Source organism: Myotis yumanensis, unplaced genomic scaffold (assembly GCF_028538775.1).
Source record: "Myotis yumanensis isolate MYYU_CA2020_CCGP unplaced genomic scaffold, mMyoYum1.0.hap1 SCAF_4, whole genome shotgun sequence".
In the NCBI taxonomy this organism is placed as follows: domain Eukaryota; kingdom Metazoa; phylum Chordata; class Mammalia; order Chiroptera; family Vespertilionidae; genus Myotis; species Myotis yumanensis.
In genome coordinates this window covers 6,711,841-6,737,322 of record NW_027223755.1, presented here as the reverse complement: position 1 = coordinate 6,737,322, position 25,482 = coordinate 6,711,841, and the positions used below count along the sequence as shown (strand labels likewise).

Sequence of the window (25,482 nt, the reverse complement as noted above, 5' to 3'; positions counted from 1 at the left end):
ACAGGCCCAGCTCTGCGGGGCCCTCCGCTTCGAGAAGGAAGTTTGGGATACAGAGAGGGATGCGTGTGACTTGAGGGAGGGGTGCAGTCTGGGAATGTTCAGGGCTCACCTACCCAAAGTGGAGGCCGAGATCGGGCAGGGGTAGCTCCCACAGAAGCAGGTGGCTACCCGGGGAAGACAGGTGGCGAAGGAATGGATCACTTGGCCATGCAAATCATCGATTGGAAGGATACAGAGAACCGTACCCAGGAGAATGAAAGACACTTTAAAGCGGGGAGGAGGTGCGGAGGGGGGTGGCCTGTGGGTAGGAGGGCTCGAACCTGTTGGCACTGGTGCGTCTGAATTGGTTTGGAGGCGTTTACACCTGCAAGGCGCTGGTCAGAGAGCTGGTGTGGCTGAGGTTTCTCTGGGGGAGGCACACCTGTTCTGTGGGGAGCAATACTCACTCCACCTGGAACCCTCTGAACTTTGGAAAAGTCGGTTCAGAGCTGAGGAGAAGGAGAGGTGGGGTAACTTCTCTCAGGTCACCCCGGGAGTAAGAGGTGATGTTGTCCCTGAGACTTCCAGCAGCTCAGGTGGGGCGGCAGCTGCCCTGGGCCTGAAACCGGCATCAGCCACCCCGGGAACTGACGGGGCCGAATGGTCTGGAGGAAGCCGGACTCCGGGCCACTGCTGAAGGGTGAGGGCTGCCTGCACGGGGCATCTGGGACTAGGAGGCCCATTTGCAGACACGCTTCTGCAAGGCTTCCTGGCTCACCCAGCAGCCGAGGAGAAGGGGGGAGAGGTTGTGCAAGCGCCTCCAGGACAGGAATGCAAGCCCCGGCTCCTGCCTTTGACAACTTGTCTAGACGGAGACATGGGAAGACGTGCGGTGGCGGCAGCGATGGATGAGCTGGCGGGGGCCTGGCGGGGAGGTGACAGCTCAGCTGAGGCTTGAAAGTCTTTCTCACCTTTGGAAGGTTGGGAGGCAGAGAGGGATGAGCAGCTCAGAGCCCGCCCTGCACTCACTGTGGCGTGATCTCCACGGTTTCGATGATCAGAATCCTCGCCCAAAGCTTTCCTTGTCTCTCTAATCTGAGACTAATCACGCTGGGATAAAACCAGCTCCAGTTTAATCCCAAATCAGTTCAAGACATCTCTGGTTACTTCAACTTCTCTGCTCCTCGCAGACTGAGTAAATACTTTTAATTCAGTTTCACTGTTAGTCACTCCAGGGGAAAGTGAATTCTTATACAGCTCTTTTGTAAAGGACTTGGGTTTGTAAGCTAACATTTTAGTGTGATATAGAAAACCGTACATGAAAAATAAAAAAGATTATTCAAACCGCTCTAATTTTCTTTTCCAAAATTATTACATCATTCCTCTCTTCCGACCTTTTCAAAGTTTCTGGGGCCGATGGTGCTACCTGTTTTGACTTAAGAATTCACCACCTGGAAAACAAGTTATTTACAGGGCGCCCGGGTACTTAACTACTAACACCTGTCACCTTAACTTAGAATTGGTCTACAGGTGCCTCCGGTTAAATCCAAGCCCATTTAGTTCAGTAGTTCCTCTAGGTCAGGGGTGGGGAACCTTTTTTTCTGCCAAGGGCCATTTGGATATTTATAACATCATTCGAGGACTATACAAAATTATTAACTTAAAAATTAGCCTGCTGTATTTGGTCAAACATGTAATTAACTCACCCCTAATGCCTCCGCAGGTCCAGACCAACTATTTCTCCGTCTTTATACGGCCCAGGGGCCGGACGTTCCCCACCCCTGCTCTAGGTAAGCCCAGGCTATGTAGGAATACTTAATTTCTCCCCTAGGAAGTTCTATTTAAGATCAATTCATACTTTAAAATGACTGAGGTTTTGCTGAGTCAATGACTATATTTCCAAATTCAACAACTTGCAATAAAAGTTTTGTGTATTCCTAGAATCTCCAGAAATGTTGATGTTTATCCTCATAGGAAATTAATTAAAAATTATATTTTAAGGACCAGGATTTGTTTGATAATGTCAGATTCCCACTATTTGATTATTGTTATGCTAGCTTCCCTGGTAAATAGAATATAGATTTAATGAAGCATACAAAGGTTTATATCAATGGCATAGCAATTTAGTGATTGCCCTATGCGACTGTTTTGTAACCACTATAATTCTTAATTTAAGGGATGGAACCAAAAGTATTAAAGCAGAAGCCACTTTTCCCAAGTGCTTAACCCAGGAAGAAAAACAAAACAAAACAATGCCACATCTGTCAGTGTAAGTTGTAAGAAAATATATTTATTTTTTCCATGACAATACTATGATAAAATTGTTAAATACATGCATGTTTTAAAAACAGACATAAGTAACATCTTTAAGAGTTAACAGCCAAGCGTACTAGGTTTTACATTTAAGGTCTCTTAGTAATAGGTTACTTATATTCTATGTTCTTGCTATAACCATGTTCTCCAAAACATATGGAAACTAAATTCTGAAATTATACAATATAAAATGACCAATTTTTTTTCCATTCTAACACCACATAATCTCCAAATTTTCGCAAGGCAGAAAATACTTGTTACCTGTGTAAGTGGAGTTGTTTTATTCCACATTAGACTCAGAATTTTGCGAGTTAGAGTGAGTCGCACAAATATCCGACAACCTGCAGTTTGCTTCCTGTATACATATGTAAATGTTTCTCCTTATATGACGAAGCATGATCTTAGATACAGAACATCATGACTGATCATTCAGGTAAAAAAAGAAAAAAGAGAGAGAGAAACAAAAGGTCGGTAGTGGTAACATTTCAAGAAATGAAGAAGGGAACAGGTTTAGATCTGCAGCCTCTCCCTCTTTCAGCTACATTTGCACACACCTGACTGGACAAAAATTAGTAAACAGCTGCTAGTATTTATAAAAAAAAAATTGAAGATATTTAACATACATCCCTTTTGAAAAAACACTCATTCTACAAAGAACCTTATAAAAAACAAAAACTAATATCTGTTCACAGTATGTGTATTTTGTAAACAGTCATTCACTATAATGCGATTTTGAAAATAGAAACGGCGATTTCCTACCACTTCCAGAACTTATGGCCAGCTAGTGAAAGAGAGTAAGAAGTAACAACATTCCTATGGTACCATCTCAAATTTGGGATCTCTCTCTACCCAGGCCAATCTTTTCAAGCGATTCTAAATTGAAATGGTTCGGTTTTTTTTAAAGGCCATGTTCTTTTTTGGGGGAAATAATGTGATAAAAACAAACCTCAGGCATCATATCCTACCTACCTTTCCACAACAAACGGAGTAAGATTTCTTTTTGTGTGTTGCCTTTTATTCATAATATGTCCACACTTTTCCTAAACATTATGTAGGGGAAAAAAAACTAAATAGGAGGATATATCGTAAGTAATGGAGAAGAGTATTTGGAATTAAACTGGGGGCAGACTATTTGGAAAAAATTTATGAAAATTATTATTCAGTATTGTTTTCTATGATCAGTTGCACATGTCACAATACTAAAGTCAAACCTAAACACTAACTTGTTCACATTTTAACCAAAAATTATATTACTACGCAGAAATCTTTTGTGTGTTTTTTATAATACATCCCTGGAATGCTTAAGAAAAATAGTGAGTTCAGAAGCTGAAAGTTAACCATTTAAGAGGGAGTAATTATACAGGGAAGTGCATTTTAAATGTATATAAGGGAGGTCCAAGAGGGTATATGGGGGATAAATGGTGATGGAAATAGCATAATAAAGGGGAAGAATAAATGTATATAAGGAATTCAATAATTTTAAGTGAGCAATTCAATCAGGTATAAAAGTATTTTTTGCTTAAGTGCAGCAGCATAAGGTCTATGTGGTTATTTTTATTTTTAAAAGTTCTGATTTGCTACTGCAAAGGCAATCTTAGGAGATAAATATACAAGTGTAATAAAATCAATTCCCCTATCAATTAAATATTAATTTTTCCATTCACATCTCGTAGTTTTTACTGTATTGAGTTATAGCAACCAAAACATAATGTAAGTTACTACTGCTTTGTAATTGGTTAATAGTCCATCAGTTATAGTTACTTAAGAGCTTTTAAATTTTTTGTTTCTATGGTTCTTCAGCTAGGCACTTGCACATAAAAACATTCAGAGGGGTTCCTTCTTAAAACACTACTTTTAATTTCCATTAAAGTGTTGCACCGTTAGAATTTGTCTTGCATAGGTAAACTCTTTATAACCAGGACACTTATAATCCAAGATATTAACATTCTTCATACAGGGAGGAACAAGCACTACTTAAGGTTAAAAAGAACAGAATCCTGTCCTAACTCTGTATCATCATTAAATGGATTTGGATATGTTCTAGATCAAATCATATCCCCTAAAGTTTTATCACACACCATAAAGCCTGACATTGACATTCGGGTTGTTGTTCTTACTCCTCATACTGGCACCAGTAATCCCCTGGGCACGTAATCCATGAAGATAGAAACAGACCAACATCAAACCAACTACTTTTCAATGATATTCTAAGGTCATGTCTAAAAGATGCATTTCCAGTGAGGGTGGACACAAATCCTTGTGTGAAAAATGTTCTTTAAAAAGATGGGCATGGTGCCATGAAACTTTTGTTTCAGCAGAAAATACCGGTTTAACATAAATGCTGCAAAGAAATAGTTTATCAACAGAATGAGTGCTTATTTAATCAATTAAGCTGCACATCAGTAAATTGTTGTTTTGCTGGAACACATGCTGGTGGGTACAAACACGTCCCAAGTCGCATACCAATCAAATACAAAGGAACTGGGAACACTTAGGGTGAGGGGTCAATGGGCCATCTGGTGACACGTGTGCCTGAGTCTTTCCCACGATGTCAAACTGTGGAGCCACTTCTAAAGCACTGAATCTTCTACACATTACACCTTGATATAATGCTGCCCTTCAGGAAAACTCTAGAAACTGCACAGTCTGGGATGGGACTCAGTCAATGAAAAATTATTCACGAAACTTCCACAATGTGCCTCGCCTTTGAAGTTAGCTAATGAGCCCACATGTTACTCTTGAGATGCCCAATTTTACACTTTCACGGTAAAAGATTTCATAAAAGACACAGATTTTAACAGAAAACAGCAAAAATTACTTTACATAAACAGGCAAAAAGTCTTCTCAGATCATGTGCCTGAGCAGTAGAAAATTCTGATAGCATTTTCTGCATACTGACATGGTAGGGAGTACTTTAATTTCAAAATACCATAAAATTGACTTCAAATTCCTTTTGGAAGAAAATATTCCTTAGTCTCCTTTACTGAACTCTATCTAATTACTCAAATACAGAAAGGACAGTAATGTTCTTTAATGTGGATGGTATGAAGACAATTAAGAAATTATAGGACGAATTTTCTGCAAGAATACAAGTTTTAAGAGCGTGGCTTTTGCCACAGCAGAAGTTTAGGACTACATGTTCTTCTCCATGGAATCCTCAGATCCATGAGCCGGGAAAGCGATGCTGGTATGGAGAGTGAGGCTGACCCTTCTGCCCTTGAACTTTTCCGTGAATGGCTGCTTCCGGGTCTGAGCTGCAGGCACACAGCACCTCTGTCACCTGAGCTCACAGACAGTCAATTCAACGATCCAGGTTCTCAGGACCTCAGTCTCAAACCCAGGCTTCTACAAGCTCGACACATTTAAGCCTTTGTTATACATGGGTCTACTCCATGCACTACATCATGTTAAAAAAAAAGGTCCATCTAATGTTAAAAGCCTGACTAAGTCTTCTAAGAGTGTTTTTATATCCAGTAGTGTTGACTTAAGGGGTCCACTCACAAGACAAATCCCGTCACAATGACCACCAGGGTCTCCCTTCCTCATGAGGGAAGCTGGACTTGAACTTGGCTGTGAGAGATGTGGAAGTGTGTAGGCATCATTCTTCAACAACACAGGGGGACACAGCTTGTGGACAGAGGGAAAGGATGTGGGAGCCCCAGCGCTAGTCACCCTTAGCCAGACAAACAGATCATTAGTTAGAAGGGCACTGGGTCCAGACGGTCACAGCTGAAATACATCAGTATCGGTGACCGAGCTCACACAATCTCTGCTGACCTTTTCCCATGATCTCAGTTTAGTGTAGTCTAGACCAGGGGTGGGCAAACTTTTTGACTCGAGGGCCACAATGGGTTCTTAAACTGGACCGGACGGCCGGAACAAAAGCATGGATGGAGTGTTTGTGTGAACTAATGTAAATTCAAAGTAAACATCATTACATAAAAGGGTACGGTCTTTTTTTTTTTAGTTTTATTCATTTCAAATGGGCCGGATCCGGCCCGCGGGCCGTAGTTTGCCCACGGCTGGTCTAGACTCTAGACCAGTGATGGCGAACCTTTTGAGCTCGGCTTGTCAGCATTTTGAAAAACCCTAACTTAACTCTGGTGCCGTGTCACATATAGAAATTTTTTGATATTTGCAACCATAGTAAAACAAAGACTTATATTTTTGATATTTATTTTATATATTTAAATGCCATTTAACAAAGAAAAATCAACCAAAAAAATGAGTTCGCGTGTCACCTCTGACATGCGTGTCATAGGTTCGCCATCACTGCTCTAGACCAATGAACTCCCACCTTAGACAACACTGATCCAACTTAAAGAGATGAAGGGAAGGACCTGTGGGTTTCCGTGGGGGATGAGGCAGGATCCTGTTGGGGACAAGCAGTATTGTGATGATGAGCTTTCGGGGGGCGGGGGCGGGAGCCCCAGGTCTGAGTGTCTTGGGTGAACGTTAAGGGCAGGAGTCCAACCAAGCTAACTCTGTTAGGGATGTTCTAATTTTGATACCTGTCTCATTGATGAAAACCTCTATGAACTATTACATAGTTTAAATATTCTAGTGTTATGTACATAATTCTATTTCGTTCCACATGTCCACATATCGTGGAAGCTCGAGGACTTAGCTCAATCCCAGCAGCTAACATCAGGATTCACACACAGAGCACCCACACAGATCTTGCCCTTTATCGCCCTGTGGCTTTTTTCCACTACATGGTTTTTATAAAGATACATTATGAGCTAGAAAAACCCCAAACTGATGCATTATGTACAGATACATTACAGAACCTCTGGTGAGAAAAAAAACAAAACAGGCATACCTTGACCTAAGATATTTCAAAATTTTAAGTACTCTTAAGTATCAAAAGACAAAATACATAGACCACCCGAGGGCAGGAACAAAATAAGATACACTTTGTAGTTTTTCATCTGCTTTTCTGAGAACCAAATCCAATCCAGACATCACCTGTGAACACCAAGGGCAGAGGCTGCCCTGGGGAGCGTGCCACGCGGCTGTAACACAGTGGTGCCCATCGACAAACATGGATCTTGTGACATTTCACCTAAGAGAGCCCTTGAGTATCTGTCCCTGTAAGAAGCATGATCTTTTTAGTTTATCTTTTTAAAAATGGAGGACTGGATCGAACAGTCTGGACTGATGATCACGTAAGAGGGAGGAACGGCTAAGAGGCGTGATCAGAAGGAACATCGGCTACGAGATGTCAGAGCTGCTGCCTGGGGACCCAGGAGAACCTGAAGCCGTCACGACTGCACAGAGAGCTAATGCCGCTAGACCCTGCGCAGTCGTCGTCTCAAACAGGAAGTCACCGCAGTCGTACGTTTATGGGTAATATTGAATTTGCTCATAGATTTATGCAACTGACACTGTGGAACAAAAAATAACCCAAACTAAAACAACAATAACAACTTAGATCTCGTCTTAGGAATTTAAATTTTAAATACTAGGCAATCAAGTGCGACATGGGAAGCTAGCAGAAAAGTTAAAAAAATAACGGAGAGGTTGGAGAATCCCTCCAGAGGCAGGAAAGACGATTCTGACTCGGGCTGCTCAGTGTCATGCTCCTGTTCCAAGTTTGTACCCCTGAGAAAACTGTGTGATTGATACCCATGATACAGCAGGCACAGCGATCAGCACGCTGATCGAACCAAACACAAACCAGCTGTCGCTACATCAAACAATGACATTAACTTCTGTAAATGCTGTGGAGAGCGGAGGAGAAGTGTTGAAGGTCTTCAGATCTGTGCTTGGTTTTCATCCAGGATGGAGTAAATGTCAGGCCAACCCACGCCCTCTGTGGCTCTGACATTCCCTCTGCCTGCAAACCTGCTTGCAATTCCATCAAGTGTCCATATGTGAAAACCATAAACAACAGAACAGGGGACGGTGGCCGCGGGATTTGTTTTGCACGTATGGACCGGGCAGCGTTCGGCTTGAAATACTTCTGGGAGGGAGAGAAAGGGAGGATTCTTTGGCTCAAATCACAAACAGCTCCAGACCTGGGGCTGCGTGGGCTGAGTCTCTGCGTGACTCTGCCGTGGCGTGTAGACTCCACGGAAAGCAGAGGGCACTGCCATGCGGCACACGTGGTGGGGCCCACCTCGCTGACAACACTTCACAGGACCCCCCGGGGTGCCTGGGCCCACGCGGCGGCACCGGCCATGAGAGCTTATGGGATGGCGGACGGCAGTGACACGTTAATCGTTTGGTTTGTTCTGGAAAAAGTTTGTGAAGGACCATCCTCCTCCATTGGATCGCGGGGAGTCTTCGTCCTTCGGGGGGATCAGGAACTGTCGGGAGTTGATGGAGCACGGGCTCCCGAAAGACACGGCGTCGCTGTTGCTGTCCGTGGACCGGGGGGAGTCCGGGGACACCAAGGTCCAGGTGTTCACATTGGCCTGAGGCCTGTAACCCGCCGTTTTCTCCAAGTCCCCTTCTGCGGCGGCCTCGTCCCCGGCAGAGGTCACGGGGAGGTGCATCTGGGGCTTGTAGCCGCCCCCCGCCCCCGGGTCCAAATCCTGCTCCGCCTCCGGCTTGGCCTGCGGCTGGTACATGGACTGCACGTCGATGTACACGACTTGGGAAGTGCCCCCGGCTTCCTCCGCTCCTGGGTTCGGTATTTCTTCCTCGATGACGGGGGGACAGTAGGACACGGCCAGGTGGCTTTCGGGCTCTGCCTCGGAGCCGTCCGGGGGACGCTCGGCCACGGGAGAAATGATCTCTGTATCCTCTATTTTAGGAACTGCTGTTCGAGTTTCCAGAACCTCGACGTTATTCGGGGTACAGGGATTCATTTCCAATGTTTTCAGGGCACTGCTTCCCTGGAAATCAATTTTAAGGCAGAGATTAAAGACAGCACCAAAGCTCCCATGAACAGCCACATTACTGCATCTATTTTTTCACATCTGCTTGTAAAAACCCGTCTCTGCGTTCTGCAGTGCCTACTGGAGCAAAGCTAATTTTGTCCCTCCATATCAATGTTATTCTTGCGATGAATAGCAGTGAGAAAAAAGTATGATACCAATGATTTAAAAATAATTATCGTAGAAATTCAGCAGATGGTAGAGCCCTTTATTTTTTCCATCTCTTTGACTTAAGATGACATTTGCATGTTAAAAATTTTCATAAAAGACTAAAAATACCAAAAGCCAGTACTTCAAAGATAAATGTAAAATAAATACAGGATTACCTCACAGACAGCCTTCTGAAACTGTAACGCTTTACAGTTTTCGGGATTAGGAATATCAGGGTAGAAGGTTTCTTTTATCCTTTAAATAAAGAACAATTAAGTATATTTAATAATTATAAGGTTAGCGATTAGACAACCAATAGTTAATACATCATGAGGATTACTCTGACATTTCACAAGAATACTGTAATGGACATGAGATAAAAATGTGGGATCAGCCCTGGCTGGTTTGGCTCAATGGATAGAGCACTGGCCTGTGGACTGGAGGTTCCTGGGTTCGATTTCAGTCAAGGGCACATGTCCAGGTTGTGGGCTCGATCCCCAGTCTGGGGCATGCCGGAGGCAGCTGATCAATGATTGTCTCTCATCATTGATATTTGTCTCTCTCTCCCTCTCCCTTCCTCTCTGAAATCAATAAAAATATTTTTTAAAAAAAGTGGGATCATTTTCGTGTGATCACTAGAACTTTCCACAGGATGCACTGAGAGGCTCCACTTTTAATATATAAACACCTACTTCTAGTCCCAGAACTACAATAGCTCATGTCTCTTAGGAAAATGGAAAGCACAGAATTAAAACGTGGCTATGCAAACATGGCTGTGCTAGCAGGTCAAAAGCAAAGCGCAGGCCTTGCTCACGTAAACCAAATGTTTGTGCCGCAACTGCACAACCTGCATCGCGCAGCCTCCCTGCTCCTAAGGGCTCGGACTGCGAGCCTGAGAGAGAAGGTTCTGGACTGTGAGAGAGAAAGGCTGTTCCTCTTGAGCAAAAAGTAAACACAGACACAAGAAAGACTCAGTGCCATACCCCACTTACAGCCATTCAAAGGGGCTTTATTATTCAACATTGCTGCAGGAAAAAAACTGTGAATGCAAAACTGAAATGCTCTAATGTCAAAGTCAAACTCTCCCCTTTAGCTTTTTTTTAAATACTGAAATCAGCTTTATGGAGTGATGTTTGGTCATGAGAATGTGGTTATTACTAAGAAGATAGGGCAGGGCATTCTACAGATTTCAGTCCTTACTATTTTGATTTATAAGCCAGGATTGCTAGGATCAAGTCTTGCCTTTGTCATAAACAGGGGTATTTTCAAGGCCAGTGAGAACGGTCGATGCATGAACACCACCGTTTGCCCCAGAGCAGCCCACGGTGGACCTTGCCAGCTGACCACCGGGAGCTCTGCCTCGCCTCGCCTCGCCTTGCCTCACCTCACCTACTGCCATTCACCCGGACACACAGTTCTCCTCACTTTCTCCAGATGGTCAGCCTCCTTCCAGTTCCTGGGTCCTCAGAGGAGTCCTTTTCTCTGCCTGGAGCCTCCTTTCCCCTCCGCACCCTTTGGGACTCTGCCAGATGGACTCCACGGGGAGCCTTGGCAGCCCCCGGCAGTGACGGGGCCTCCTGCTGTTCTCAGGGCGCCCACGACCCTGCTGTACCCGCCCTCTGTGGGCATGAATCTGCTGGGCGGTTATGGGTTTAATGCCCAGCGCCCCCTATGCTCTAGGTCTACACATTTACTTAGTTTACCACCATTTCCATCCTCACGTGGGAGGAGGCATCCATGTCCGTTGATTAAACGAATAAATGACCAGGTTTTCTAAACAGATCACTAGACAAGTCAGACCTTAACCACTAAGCTACATTTAATCTTGCATAAAACTACTGTCAGATTTAAGCCTGCATAGATTTCTTTTGAATATAAATACTATTACTCTAAATTATCAGGAAACACGGCAGGGGAAACATTTGTGCTTTTACCTTATTAATTTTTAAACCTTTAAATCGTATGCCAAACTCTTGCCCAACATTCGATCCAACATTAATTCTGACGAAAACAAGTATTTCTTTTTACTAGCTAGCTTCAACCGAAAAAATGTACTTATTTGTTAAACATAAACTACACAAAAGAGCAAAAGTAAACGCAGGTGCCATTACCATTCTCGCTTCCGGTAACAAAGGACACTGGTCACCACCCCGACAATGACCGCCACGGCCACCGGGATGAGGATGGCGATGATTAGCCCCACGGCTGGAAAGAGAATGTTGCAAATATTAAAACCCCCCACTTCCAGGATGGAGTATAAAATACATTTAAATCAGAAAATATTTAAGTGGGTAGCTGAGAAGAAAGAAGTCCCGCCTGCTTCAGGAACACTGAAACTACTCAAGTACAACCTTCGAGCACGTGAACAGTTCCTACCCTCGCACTTCAACTCTTCCGAGCAGGGTTTCTCAACCTCGGCCCTATTGACACTGCGGGCCAGGTACTTCCTCGCCGCGTGTGTGTCTGTGTCGGGGGAAGGCCGCTGTGTACACGGGAGGAAGCTTAGCAGCATCGCTATGGTCCTCACCCCTAGCTCCCCGAAGCCAGCAGACATTGCCAGGTGGCAAAAGACACCCCCCCCCCCCCCCCCCCGCCAGCGGAGAACCACAAGCTCACGGTCATTTACGAAGTGAGTGTGTGACCTCCAAAGTAACTAACGAGAGTAAATCCGAAGCCACCTCAGGGCCTTTTACCCCTGCCCTGCACCCACTGGAAAAATGCCATCAGTGGGAAACTTAATAAAGGGGATCCCCACATAAACACGAATCGCTAGAAACACTGTGCCTTTAAGTGTGGGAAGCACCTCCCCGGCACGTTACACTCACAGTTCTCCTTGGTCACCACGAACATGCCCTTCTCGGGGCCCAGGCCGCCGTTCGTGTAGGCGCGCAGGACCAGGTGGTAACTGGTTTTGCCTTGAAGGTCAGCGATCCGCAGGGTCTTCTGGGAGATGTCAGTGATGTTCTTAACTTTCACGTCGGAACGACCTGTTTTTAAAGTGAAGAAGACTATGATCATCTCTGTGCATTTTAAACGCGTGGGTACCGCAGCTGTCGCACCCGCGTCCCCGGGAGGTGAGTCCAGCGGCCGCCCCTCTGCAGGCCTGGGACCGGGGAGCCCGCCAGAGCCATGGCCTCGCTCCACCTCTGCCGCCGAGTAGCCACCTGAGCTGGACCTTATATTTAAACCCTGTGAACCTGAGCATCTCCAACCATGAAACGGAGTATCAGGCCTTATCTGGCGAGGCCGTGGGAAGTTCTCACACCCACATTGCCCGGAAGGACGCCCGGCACATGGAAGGCAGTAACTACAGGTCCTTCTCTTTCTGCTGCGAAGAGCATGAAACACCACGGGCAGGCCCACCGGGGCGGGGGCAGCGGTCACTCCCTCTGGTCCTGCCTGTGCGTTGAGACCAGAGGCAGCGAGAGTACAAATCAGTGGAGATGGCTCCAAACCACCCAGAAACAGAGGCTTTCGAATGAGGCACCAGTGAGGCCGCCTCTGAGCCATTTCAAAAAGCAAAGAATTGTTGAAAAGGCTTCACCTACATATGTAGACGCGTCACCCACAGACACAGACAACAGTGTGGTGATGGCCGGAGGGAGGGGGCGGGGCTGAGTGGAGGAGGGCAGAGGGGAAACATGGGGACATCTGTAACAGCGTCAATAGTAAAAACAAAGGGAAAAAGAAAAAAACTGTTTAAACTATCACTTTTTAAATTTCAACCAAAACAACACAAGACACTAGTTTTAAAAAATTAAATCATACTATAGAGCTAAGAACCAAAACACAGCAGTTCCCTGCCAGCTCCTTCCCCCCACCCCCCACCCACACCCACTTCAAAATCATGTTACCAGGTTCCTTGGATATTGGTTGTGTTGGACCACGCAGAAAACTGTGGTCCAACCATTTCAAAACAAACTTCGATGGGCAGGGCCTGATTTTTAAATTTTGGAATTATCGACCCATGTCCCACAGGTAGACGCTTAGCTCGCTCTCACCACTACCCCTCGGCCCCCAACCCCACCTCATTCATCCAGAAACATCAACGCGTTTGGCACAGCTGGTGTCTGCATCATTGTGGTCATATAAACGTGGATTAGAGCTAAGACGCATTTTGGTGTGACGTTTCCTGTCTTGCTTTTCTGTTGTTATAACTGCTTTTTACCCTTATTTGCTTGCTGTACCAATTCCTAATTCCTCCTACATCCTCCAATGAATATTCAATACAACTTCCTACGTGGTCCAACACAATCAAGCCCCAGGATCATGGCCCTTCCCCAACCCTCTACTGGCCTCCCCGCTTCCGTCTGCTGCCCCCCAGGCCACTCCTCCCAGAGCCTCTGCCCTGGACTGGACTCCCCGCCCCACTACATCCTCACGGGTACACGGGTGTGGCGGCTTCCTGAGAGAGGGTGCGTGCGGGAAGGAAGCGTGCGGGCCTGCATGTCTAAAAATGCCTCCATTCTGCTCGCATACTGGTTGGTAGACAGCCGAGTACAGAATTTCAGGCTGAAAATAATTTTCACTTGGCATTTTGAAGACACAGCTGTGATACCTTCTAGAACAGTGATGGCGAACCTTTTGAGCTCGGCGTGTCAGCATTTTAAAAAACCCTAACTTAACTCTGGTGCCGTGTCACCTATAGAAATTTTTTGATATTTGCAACCATAGTAAAACAAAGACTTATATTTTTGATATTTATTTTATATATTTAAATGCCATTTAACAAAGAAAAATCAACCAAAAAAATGAGTTCGCGTGTCACCTCTGACACGCGTGTCATAGGTTCGCCATCACTGCTCTAGAATCTGGTGCGTGGCTGAGAGTCTGGGGCCAGCTTAGTTCTGAGGGCGTTCTGACCAGTCTTCTGATTTTTCCGTTAGTTCTTTCTAATACCCACAGTAGAACTCAACGCCCAAGACAGCTTTGTTCTGCTTTAAATGACTGCCTGCCCACCTGGAACCCGTTCCCTCTGATTTCTTCTGGTTCCTGTCTTTCATGCGAGGAGCTTTCTCAGCCCCTGGTTACCCTCGGCGGCGGCCCCCGCTCCAGAGCCACTAACAGGCCACGAAGGCCCAGTGCGCGTGGGTGGGTTCGCTGGACGGCGGGCCTCACTGACTCCTGGTCGGGAATGACCAGGCTTTTCCCTGGGACGATCCCTCGACTATCAGCATCTGTTACGTCCTCCACCAGGAACCATCTGCCTTTCCCAAAGGAAGCGCCTCTCATCCCGTGCCTGAGAACACAGGCCCGGAGACGTCCTGTTTGCTGGGTGGGAAGGAGGAGGAGGGAGGGTCGTGCCGTTACTAAGGTGTCTCCTCTCCCCGTCCCATCCCATCTGGAGGCTCTGGGTTCAGTTTCTCCAAAAAACACCCCTCTTGGCTTCAGGCGGAGGAGAGGCATTCACAGCAGCCACAGGAAGCTGGCGGAGGGCCTGGGTTCTAACTGCTCCTCACGCAGATTTCCCATCACCCCCGATGTCCAGGCCACATCCATCCCGACATTCGCTCTGATCCTGGCCCCTCAGGATGAATGCAATGATTTCTCAGTGACGCTGACTGCCCCCTGGATCCCACCGCTCCCTCCCAACAGCCCCAGTGTCCAAATCCTCTTTCCTGGTGCTCTCCCACCTCTCTAGTGCTCTTTGTCTGTGGCTTCATGTGTTCTTGTTGTTGTTTTTTTCCTGTCTTACTCTAATTTCACCGACCAATCCACCGTGTCGCACTGGAAGTCTAGCTGCTAGAATTCTAACTGGCTCAAGTGTAACATTTCTGAGCATTTGAGGAAAATTGCACCAGACTCTGATGTCCGTAGAATTTGGTAGTTAGGGGTTCCCTCCTTCACGGGCCACTCTGAAGGCTCAGGAAATGCAGGCTCGGTGACCGGGAGGCGCAGTTAACGCAGCTGCTCTGGGGAAGGGACTTAGCGCCGATGCCCTTCTTACCTGTCAGACCAGCACTGAATAATTCAAGTGGCTTCTTTCCGGGGAGAGGTCATTAAGGGAAATGGAAGCCCTCCAACGGATCGGATGATCCGCTTGAGTAATGTGGCTACGAATCAGAAACATCTGACTCCCACAGAAATATAAGGTAGGGAAAAGCCAGAAGCCAGCATCAATATTTCTGTAGTTGCAAGTCTGGGAGTTCTGAGTTCTCTAAATCCTTTGGGCATGCACTTACCAGGTGTCAAGGGTTGGCTGTATTTTTAAGATCTAATGGATATACTCGTCCCCAGTTGAGGCCATTAAGTTTCTCACTTCATTCGGGCCGTGGCTGTGAGGGTGGCTGTTTGTCAGAAAACAAAGGAAGCTCCGAAGCTATTCTTTGGGTTCCTGAGTTTTCCTCCTCCGTTATTATAAGTTCCGGAAGACTGTTTTTTGTTTGTTTTGTTTTTTTAAGTGACTTTCATAAGCTGCTACAGCAGTGGTTCCCAAACTTATTTGGCCTACCACCCCCTTTCCAGAAAAAATATTGCTCAGCGCCCCCTGGAAATTAATTTTTTAAAAATTTTAATAGCAATTAAACAGAAAGATATATGCCCCCAAATGCACCTGTGGCCATCACCGCCCGCCCTGGATCGCTGCAGCGCCCACTTTGGGAATCACTGTGCTATAGTATGGGTCATGCCAGATTAGTAAGACATGGGGCTTAGAGTCCAAGGTTTCAGAATAAATAACTTGAATAATTTCTGAAAGACGGCACACTTCATTTATCATGTGCTTCCGATCTTAAAATTCTCATGTTCATAAAATGACTGCATTTTCACTTCCCCGTTTTTCAGAGTGTTTTGGAAACCAGCATTAAAGCAAGGAGCAGCACTTTCCTCCCTCCGTTATTTGTAGTGAATGAAGGACTTCTGGGAAGCACTGCTGTCACGTTAGTGATGAACTTACCCGACTCCAAGCCTCTCATCTTCGAGGTGTCTCTCTCTCCTTTTTCAAAGTAAAACACATATCCTCTTAGGAAGCCTCTGAGCTCCTCCACGGGTATATCTTCCCACTTCACGAGGATCGAATCTGCAGACGTGTCCTCCACGGTGAAATTCGGTGCAACGGTTGGAGCTGGAAAAGGAGACGGTCAAGAGCTGAGGGAGAGGTCACTAACGCAGAGTAAGACATCAACGGACAATGTGTTTCCAGCCTCAAAAAGAGCTAAGCTTGCCCTAGCCGGCTTGGCTCAGTGGACAGAGTGTCGGCCTGTGGACTGAGGGTCCCAGGTTCGATTCCCTTCAAGGGCACATGCCTCGGTTGAGGGCTTGATCCCCAGTAGGGGGGGGCGTGCAGGAGGCAGCCGGTCAATGGTTCTCTCTCATCGTTGATGTTTCTCTCTCCCTCTCTCTTCCTCTCTGAAATCAATAAAAGCATTTTTTTTAAAAAGAGCTACAATTCAAATGAAAAGCTTATTTCCTATTTAATCATGGACGTTCACAGATATTACTACACACCCTTTGGCTTGTGAAGCTAGCAACCAAACATGCAAAGGTAGAACTTGCTATCTAGGGAAGCAACCTACACAAAATCTCTAAGTGGCTACTCAAATAGATTCCATTCGTATTTTCCCCTTTGTTGATGGTCTGGCATAAGTTAATAGCTGTTTAAATCTGTAGAGTATTTTTGAAATAAGATTTTTTTCAATGACAATAAATTTGTGAAATATAAACACTAAATGAAGAATAAGTAATCATAATTTTAAATGTATCACACAAATTATTTTTCCTTCCTTGATATAAACCTCCCAATTTAATCCACTTTTAGAATCCAACTGTTGTCGATTCATGTTACCTTGACCTCTAAGAAAACGTACCCATTTAACTTACCCAATTCTTCTACATATCCAATCACAGAGCGCAGCAACTGGTAGCCGTGGTTTCGGCACCCGTACAGGAAGAAGTGGTACCGCACGCCAGGGCGAAACTGATCTGTAGGAGGGACACAGTTGCCATGAATATCTATTTTAGAAATATCAGACGTATAACGGCTTCCTCTGAAACCGCCAAAGCAAATTTTAAACACACGCTTTCTTATTACAAAAGATATACATCCATATTTTCAAAATTGGTAAATATTCAGAGAGGAAACTGACAAAACAAATTAAATTCACTTTTATTGTAATGAACACTTCAGCATTATAACGTATCACCTTGAAGAGGGGAAAACATGGTGATCGAGGCTTTGATTTTGTTCCTTAAAACCAGGCAATGGCAGGCTGAATCCGCACTGGGTGACCTTGGGCCAGTGACCTAACCCTCTCCACCCCGCAGGGCCATGGCTCATCTGCCTCCTGGCTGGAAGGCGCTCCTCCGCACCCCCCAGGTGTCAGCCTCACTCCCGTCCAGGCACGGCATCTGCAGCGGTGCCTCTCCAAGTCACTCCACCCCCCCCCCCCCCCCCATCCCTCCCGAGAACCCTCCAGGCCCAGGTGGGGACGATGGAGGAGAGCGCAGACACCAGTGTGAGGTGCCCCGGAGCTGCCTGTGGGGGAAATGCGAGGGGAGGCCCAGGGAAGGGGTGGGTGCAGCCAGCACTGGCCAATATTGCACCGGAAGCAGCTTGGCTGCCTTCCAAGTAGACCCGGAACCTGATCGGACCCCACAGGTGGTCATCTAACAAAGGAGTCTCATCCCCACCACCTGACAGTGACAGGGAATGAGGGGAAACAGCCAGCACCGAGCAGGGGAGAGCCAGCCGCGGGGGAAAGACGGCTCCACCACAGGCTGCCAGTTCCAGGCCCCCTGGGTAGAGACACAACCCTGGTCAGCTACTCGGAAGGAACAGCGAGGGTGGGAGAGAGCACTCATTCCCAAGGACAAGGTCACCAAGTGGCCCTGGGGCTAATCCAGGCCGCAGGGCCTCCAGGGCAGCTCACCAGAGGCTCGGTGGGGCTAGTTATCGGTCAGGGAGCTGGCCCCGCCCATGTGCCCGCTGCCACACCGAGTGCCCTTGATGGACATCAGGCGAAGTGGTCATGCAGGTGCAGGGCCTTCAGGCTCGGCATTTCCCTGACCCTGGCACCAGGGCCCCGGGCAAACACGGGCACTGACACTGCGTGGGGCCCCACTCCTCATAGTTCTGTAGCCTCCTCCGTGAGCATCTCCTGTGTTGTTAACCCTTCCACGCACGCTTCAGGGCTGCTCCACTCTCCATTTCATACAAGTGCAAGGACTGGCTCCTTCTCCTACTCACTGTGTTCAATTCAATGTTGACGACAATAGATAGTGCTGTGGTGAGCATTCTCAGCTGTGAATCTGTGCTGCTCTGTTTCTTAGAATAAACTCCTAGACTAGTCATTCCTAGATCGAGGGATCTGAACCCTTTCACACACACATGCCCCAAAGCATTTTCCAGAAAAGCTGACCAGCCCACGCCTGCCCAGCGGGGAGAGAGACGGGTCCCTGCACTGCACCAGCCACCCCCGGGCTGCTGTCCCGACCCTGCCCCCGGGGAGCCCTCAGAGCACGCACCCGACTTGATGACGGCCTCGGTGCTGTCGGCGGGGACCTTCTTCCAGTCCATGAGGCAGGGCTGCGGCTGCGACGTGTTGCACCACTTAATGACGTAGTCGCAGGTCATGTTGGGATCGTAGTTCCACGTGAGGAGGATCCCGTTCCCCATTCCCACTGTCTGCTCTACTTTGAGATCATCTTCAACGACAAAGGAGGACATTTTGCTGATGTGACGAATAATAACGTAAGGCAAAACCTCATGAAAGTGGCCGAGAGTTAGAGAAATTACTTCCCTGCAGAGAAATTTTAGAATAGGGCTCCGGCCAGGGAAACCGTTAGTAAAATGTGGGAGTGTGGCTGCTATTTTTGTTGTAACTATGGCAGTCACCTGTGCATACAGATGAACTCAGCAGCTGAAACAAAGGAATGAAAAAGCAGTAGGATCAGGAGGCAAGGTGGTGGGGCCAAGACATGAAGATGGAGGGCCAGGGCGGGAAGGCTCAGGCAGAGGGAGTAGTGAGGGCACCGGAGGGGACAGCAGGCCGGACGGGGCAGGGCACCAGTGGGCAGTCTAAGCTGCGCCCTTCCTCTCGTCCCCCTTGTGGGTTCGAGCTCCATGGCAGCCGGGCCGAGCCTGCAACCCCAGCCTGGGCAGAGCACACAGAGCAGGGAGGGAGCGCACAGCAGGAGGCAGGTGTGGCTGCACCAGCCTGTCTCTTCGTTCCTGGGAGACTTCCCCCTCCCCCACATGGGCTGCAGGGGTTCTAGGCAGGGAGAGGAGGAATCTGCTGCAATGGTTTGGGATGAACAGCTGTGGGATGGGATGGCCAGTGTGGACACAGAGGGGCAGAAACCTACATTTTCATTCATGAAGCAACTACTCCTGAACACGGGCAACAATCTGGCTTAGAATAAAGAAGACTCTGGGCATTAACAGCTTTGGCTCAGTGAGATGAAAGGCCGGTGCTGTGCCGCAGGCCTGCATTCGGGGACCCTCGGGGACAAAGGCTGCTCCCAGAGGTCAGGAGCCAGAGCTGAGGGCCAGGTGCTGTGAGCTCTGTAGGTCACTGTCCTCTGGAGACACATGGAAAAGGTAACAATATCGATCCTGCATAAGAAGGTAACCCAGCTACTGCCCATCATTGAGAGCAATGAAGTACCCAAGTCAGTGGTCATCTGCCTCGGGGCTGTTCACACATCCCTCTCTCTCTTTTTTCTGCTGCCACCCTCTCCGGGGCACAGGTGTGTGTGGACAGCCAGGTGTGCACTGACACTGGGCCTGGTGGGTGTGGAGCAGGTGTGCACCGACACTGGGCCTGGTGGGTGTGGACAGCCAGGTGTGCACTGACACTGGGCCTGGTGGGTGTGGACAGCCAGGTGTGCACCGACACTGGACCTGGTGGGTGTTTGTGTCTCTGAAATGTGCTTTGCTCCCCTTTCCCTCCTTCTCATTCCCCAGGATCCACTCAAACACAGAACCAGTTCAGTAACAAGTGGTAAGACTGCCTCAAGCCAGAAGTGAAAGGATACTGAGAGGGCCCTGCCTGGACCCATCTGTCTTCCTTCGGGAGTGGGTGGTCAGAGAAAGATGCCCCATATTGGGGCAGAACAGCGGGGGTGGGGTGACTCAGAAGAGGAGCTGATTCTAAGCAGAGGTGACGTGGTATGTGAACTCCCCACTCGGGAAGCTGCCGAGGCGGCTAAGGAGGAATGGCCCCCTCACTGCGAACCACAAAACTTAATGGAAGGCATTAAGCAATTTAAAAATTACACCAAATTTTTTATAAGTTTATACTGAAGGTCTGATTGAGACTTATCAATAAGGGATTCCTATTAAAAGAATGTCTTATCAACAAAGCTGCCATTTAAACTGAGTATCTTTTGCTTGGCTGGTGTGGCTCAGTGGTTGAGCTTTGGCCCATGGCACCAAGAGGGTTCAACTCCTGGCCAAGGCACATGCCCGGGTCTCAAGCACAGTCCCCAGTCAGGGGCATGCAGGAGGCAGCCAAATGACGTTTCTCATTGATGGTTCTATCTCCCCCTCTCCCTTCTTCTCTCTGAAAACAATAAAAACATATTCACACTGATTATCTTTTCCTGCCTGACAGGAAATAGCCTAGCTGACATAGAATCAACTCCCGTGGTGTTGGGGAGGTAAATAAAAAACGGTATCTGAATAAACAGTTAAAGCATTTCTTCCGAAGAGTAACACCCACAACTGTACCCCTCCAACATGATGCGTTAGAGCAGTGGTCGACAAACTGTGGCTCTTTGGCCCCTCGAGTGTGGCTCTTCCTAAACCTTAGGAGTACCCCAATTAAGTTAATAACAATGTACCAACCTATATAGTTTAAGTTTAAAAAATTTGACTCTCAAAAGAAATTTCAATCGCTGTACTGTTGATATTTGGCTCTGTTGACTAATGAGTTTGCCGACCACTGCGTTAGAGTAACAGGCACAGTATAGTTCCTGTCCATCCACAGATGCGTCAAGGTGAGACTCATGACTGGGGTCTCAGTGAGCAGTATTCCCGTCTGTTCCTCCTCCTATGCCGGCAGCAGGACGAGAGCAAGCCACCCCTTCCAAATACTTCGCTGCCGTTTCCGTTCTCGGGCATCACACTCCCGACGCACTCACCGTTCGGAATTTCCATGCTGGCTATTCTGGAAGGCGGCGATGAGCCCGCCGAGTTTTTTGCCACCACACTGATGATGTAGTCATGTTTGTCCAGTTGTATTTCTGCCTTGTGTTGAGGGTCAGGGATCTCCGAGAGGGACTGTGTTTTCTCCTCCGACGAACAGGATACGTTATAGAAGAGTATTTTCCCATTAGCTTCATTAATGGGTAAAGGCTATGAAAAACAGAAAAATAATTTATGACAAAGCCCTGAAAAACTGACCATCGAGTCCAACCTGAACACTACACTATCACGACACGATAATGTCAGAAATGATGCTGTTACGAACAGTGTAACATCCACGGAGACCTGGGCAAACCAGGAGGGTGAAATGGAAGGAGAACGAGTGCTGTGAGCAGTACGATCACACAAAACTGTAAACATTAAGTACATGAAAAACAACATTCAGCCCAGCCAGCGTGGCTCAGGGGTTGAGTGCGGATCTATGAACCAGGAGGTCATGGTTCCATTCCTGCTCAGGGCACATGTCTGGGCTGCAGGCTCAGCCCCCAGTAGGGGCATGCAGGAGGCAGCCGCTCAATGATTCTCTCTCATCACTGATGTTTCTCTCTCTCCCTCTCCCTTCCTCTCTGAAATCAATAAAAATATAATTTAAAAAAACCTATTTAACCTCACATTTTTCAGAAGCAAACCACAAAGTTCCAAGAAGCATTGCTCTATATAAAATCAAAACATTAACAAGTATGACATTGTGGCTTTTTAAACATTCACTGTTTTCTCACTTTAAGGTGGTACATGCTCATTACAGAAAATGTATGCTGTTTCCTTCTGGCCACCCGGCCCTCGGACCTTCTGTCTCCTCCGCTGGCTCTGCCTGCTTTGCTGGCTGTATATGCTGCCACCTCCCCGGTCCCACCCGCCCCTTTCCACCTGCATACCTCCCCAGGGATCCCACTTATACGGGGCTGCGCAAAGGAGTTTAATTCTTGTCCTGCTGTTTATTAACTGCTGTGCCCATCATCTCTCACCGAGTCAGAGCCTTACTTCCCACCACCACCCACTGGGCTCCCCTCGGACAGCCCAGTGACACATGTTTAGAAACCTCAACATGTCCCAAACAACGTAATTTCCAGCCAAATATGGCAGAACAATTAACCTCGTGGCTGCAGTCAGTCTGAATCACTTCAACATTTTTAATCCTCGGTTAAACAGTCATCTAGTTTGAACAATTTTCCGAACTTCGCCCACACTGGAGTAACTTGGGCAATCACTACCATGACTGTGAGACCTGACAGGCCGCCGCGGTGGCTAAGGGGACGTAAGTCCCACCCAGACGGTCTCAGAGCAAAGGGACTTCTACGCTCAGGCCTCACCCCTCAAAGCTGAAGTGATGTCAAGGTTTTGCAAAAATAATCTTGTTCTCCTTTCCACAACAAAATTCACTATTTAAAGGAATCTGGTTAGGAAATCTGGTGTAGGAAAACAATTGTTTGTGTTTTTAATGTCCATAAATCAGATAAAAACTATAGCAACAAAAATGTCCGCTCTACTAGGGAAAAACAGTAAAACAGAATGCAATTCGTATTTTATCTAAAATTTTACAAAACTAGTTTACCTGTCATTATTATGACACAATTTATTTAAGGGAAACAAATTACATAAAAAATCTATTTTAAAAATTGATTTCCTATTCATCAAAGAAAAAAAAAAAAGCAACACAATAGTCAGGACTCTAACTTGTCGCGTCTGGCTTTGTTTCTGACTAGAGTGAGAGGGACTGAATCCATGAAACCCTCAGGTCTCTTACAGGCCTCGTAAGGTCACAGCACAGAACGCCGAGATCTGAGACCCTCACTAAAGTGGCGGGGGTGCAGCCGCGAGGAGGAGTCGGGGGCTAGGAGCCTGGCTACGTCCTCAGCAGGCCTGAGGAATCCTGCCTGGCTCCCCGATGCCCCGGGACCCTGTGGAAGTCAGGTGGTTTACCATAACCAAGTCACATAAATATTCAAGGAAACACGAGACAGTTACCTTCCAATATATTATTAAATTCTTCCCGTCAGAGCGCCACTCTCTCCAGGTGTCCGGTCCCTTGGAAGGAACTAGGAAAGAGACGGAAAAGTTAGTATGTGAGGATGCTACTACGTCAGCTGATGTCAATAATTGAGATGGTGGTGCTTGAAATTTTCTAGGCTTCTGGAATTCTCAGTAAGCATGGGAAGCACACTCAGTGGCTTCCACTTGAAAATGAAGAAGGAAATGCTCTCAACGCCAACAAAACACCAGGCCCCTTCGCATGGTAACAACCCCCCTCACGGCTGTCAGTGCCGGGTAGAGTCCTCCTCTGTCCAGTCGGCCGTGGCCACACACTGGCTTCCTGGCTGCTTTCAGACCTGCAGAGGACGCCTGCCCGGGCTCCCTGACTTTCTCGCCCTCCCTCCCCTTGAGAAACCACCAGGCTGGCTCACTCACCCAGGGTCACCTTGTTCCCGAGGTCCCGCCCAGCCACCCTATTTAAGATGGCAACTCCCCTCCCCACCACCCCGTCTTCATTCCCCGGCCCCCTTCCGAGGTTGTATTTTTCCCTGTGGCACTCACTACCACCCGGCATACTAATATACAATAAAAATAATGATTTCTAAATCTCAACCCTCTAGATCCCACGGGCAGAGACTGCTGTTCTATTGCTGCTCTGTCCATGGAGACCAGAACAATTCCTGACACACGGTGGGTGGGGGACGCAACAGGTATTTGTCAAGTGATGAATGGCTTCACCGCAATGAAGCATAAAAAAAATGCTCCTGCCCTTCCGGCTGCAACAGCTCATCAACAGAAGACAAAGCTTTGCCTGTGGGGGCTGTTCCTGCCCTGTGGGTCCCTCCCCTCCCACACCGTATCAGGGCTGGCTTGTGTGACCAACAGGGAAGGGCAGACGTGAAGGTATGTCCCTCCTGCGGCCAGGTCATAAGGAGGTTGTGGAGGCGGCCTTGTTCTCTCGATGACCACTAAGTCCAGGGCAGCCGGCTGCCACCTCGGCGGACACCAGCAGCCCTGTGGGAGGAACGCAGGCTCCTGCCCGCAGCCCTGTGAGAGGACCGCCTGGAGCAGACCCTCTGGCCCCCATCAAGCCCGAGGCCCCCACCCACGGGGTGAGTGGTCTCAGGAGAGATGCTCAGCGAAGCTGCTCCGGAGTCTCTGACCAGGACGCTCACTCACTGTGAGACAGGAAATGTTTGCTGCTTGAAAGCAGAGTGTTGTGGGGTAACTGGTCACACAGCAATAGATGCTCTGGACCAGGGGTCCTCAAACTACGGCCCGCGGGCCACATGCAAATACAAATATTGTATTTGTTCCCGTTTTGTTTTTTTACTTCAAAATAAGATATGTGCAGTGTGCATAGGAATTTGTTCATAGTTTTTTTTTTTAACTATAGTCCGGCCCTCCAACAGTCTGAGGGACAGTGAACTGGCCCCGTTTAAAAAGTTTGAGGACCCCTACTCTGGACTCATGGATTCGATTCTGATGATCCAAGTAAGTCTTACACACTGCAAAGCCCCTCTCCTCTCTCAGTCTTCGTGTGGAGACACAACATCCGATGAACAACCATCACTCTTTGTTTTACTGTTTGTTCAGTTTTGGAGGAGGAGTTTTATACTCCCTCTATTACAAAATGCAAATAAAGAATGTGCTATCTTTTGATGCATGATTCCTGAAAACCACACCTGTTTCTATTTTCTGTTTTAAAGCCGGCAACTGGGGTTCAGAGGTTGAATCTTATTCTGTCTTTGGGGATCATAGTCAGAAAACCAGTCACCTGATTGCATAGCTTATGCTGCTCTAGGTGTAGCTGTGGAAACTAAAGTTGGAGACCTTAGCCCCAGCCATTTCTCAGGCCTAGGTCAGCAATAAAAATTCCAACAAATTCTCTCCATTAACACTTGTTTTTACTAAAAAAGGCAATCTAGATCATGAAAAGGAGGAGAGTGTGTGAGAAGAATCTTGCCACGATATACCCATGGTTCCAAGTGTGGTTTCCTACCCATCACTCTAACACAGACATGACCTGCAGGGAGGGTA

At 47.3% G+C, this 25,482-nt stretch overlaps 1 protein-coding gene across 2 annotated transcripts in view; it reads right to left on the bottom strand.

Moving 5' to 3' along the window:
• Window positions 1–2,249: 2,249 nt before the first annotated feature.
• The window catches only part of LIFR (LIF receptor subunit alpha), a 73,284-nt gene continuing 50,051 nt past the window's right edge, over window positions 2,250–25,482 (bottom strand). For both annotated transcript variants that reach the window (XM_070411807.1, XM_070411806.1), the window contains exons 12-20: window positions 23,437–23,507; window positions 21,408–21,621; window positions 18,789–18,968; window positions 17,145–17,246; window positions 16,222–16,389; window positions 12,152–12,313; window positions 11,438–11,531; window positions 9,503–9,581; window positions 2,250–9,134 (exon numbers count right to left, since the gene is read on the bottom strand). In XM_070411807.1, the coding sequence (XP_070267908.1) occupies window positions 8,511–9,134; window positions 9,503–9,581; window positions 11,438–11,531; window positions 12,152–12,313; window positions 16,222–16,389; window positions 17,145–17,246; window positions 18,789–18,968; window positions 21,408–21,621; window positions 23,437–23,507 (1,694 nt within the window). In that variant the 3' untranslated portion in view covers window positions 2,250–8,510. The remainder of the gene's footprint in view (window positions 9,135–9,502; window positions 9,582–11,437; window positions 11,532–12,151; window positions 12,314–16,221; window positions 16,390–17,144; window positions 17,247–18,788; window positions 18,969–21,407; window positions 21,622–23,436; window positions 23,508–25,482) is intronic.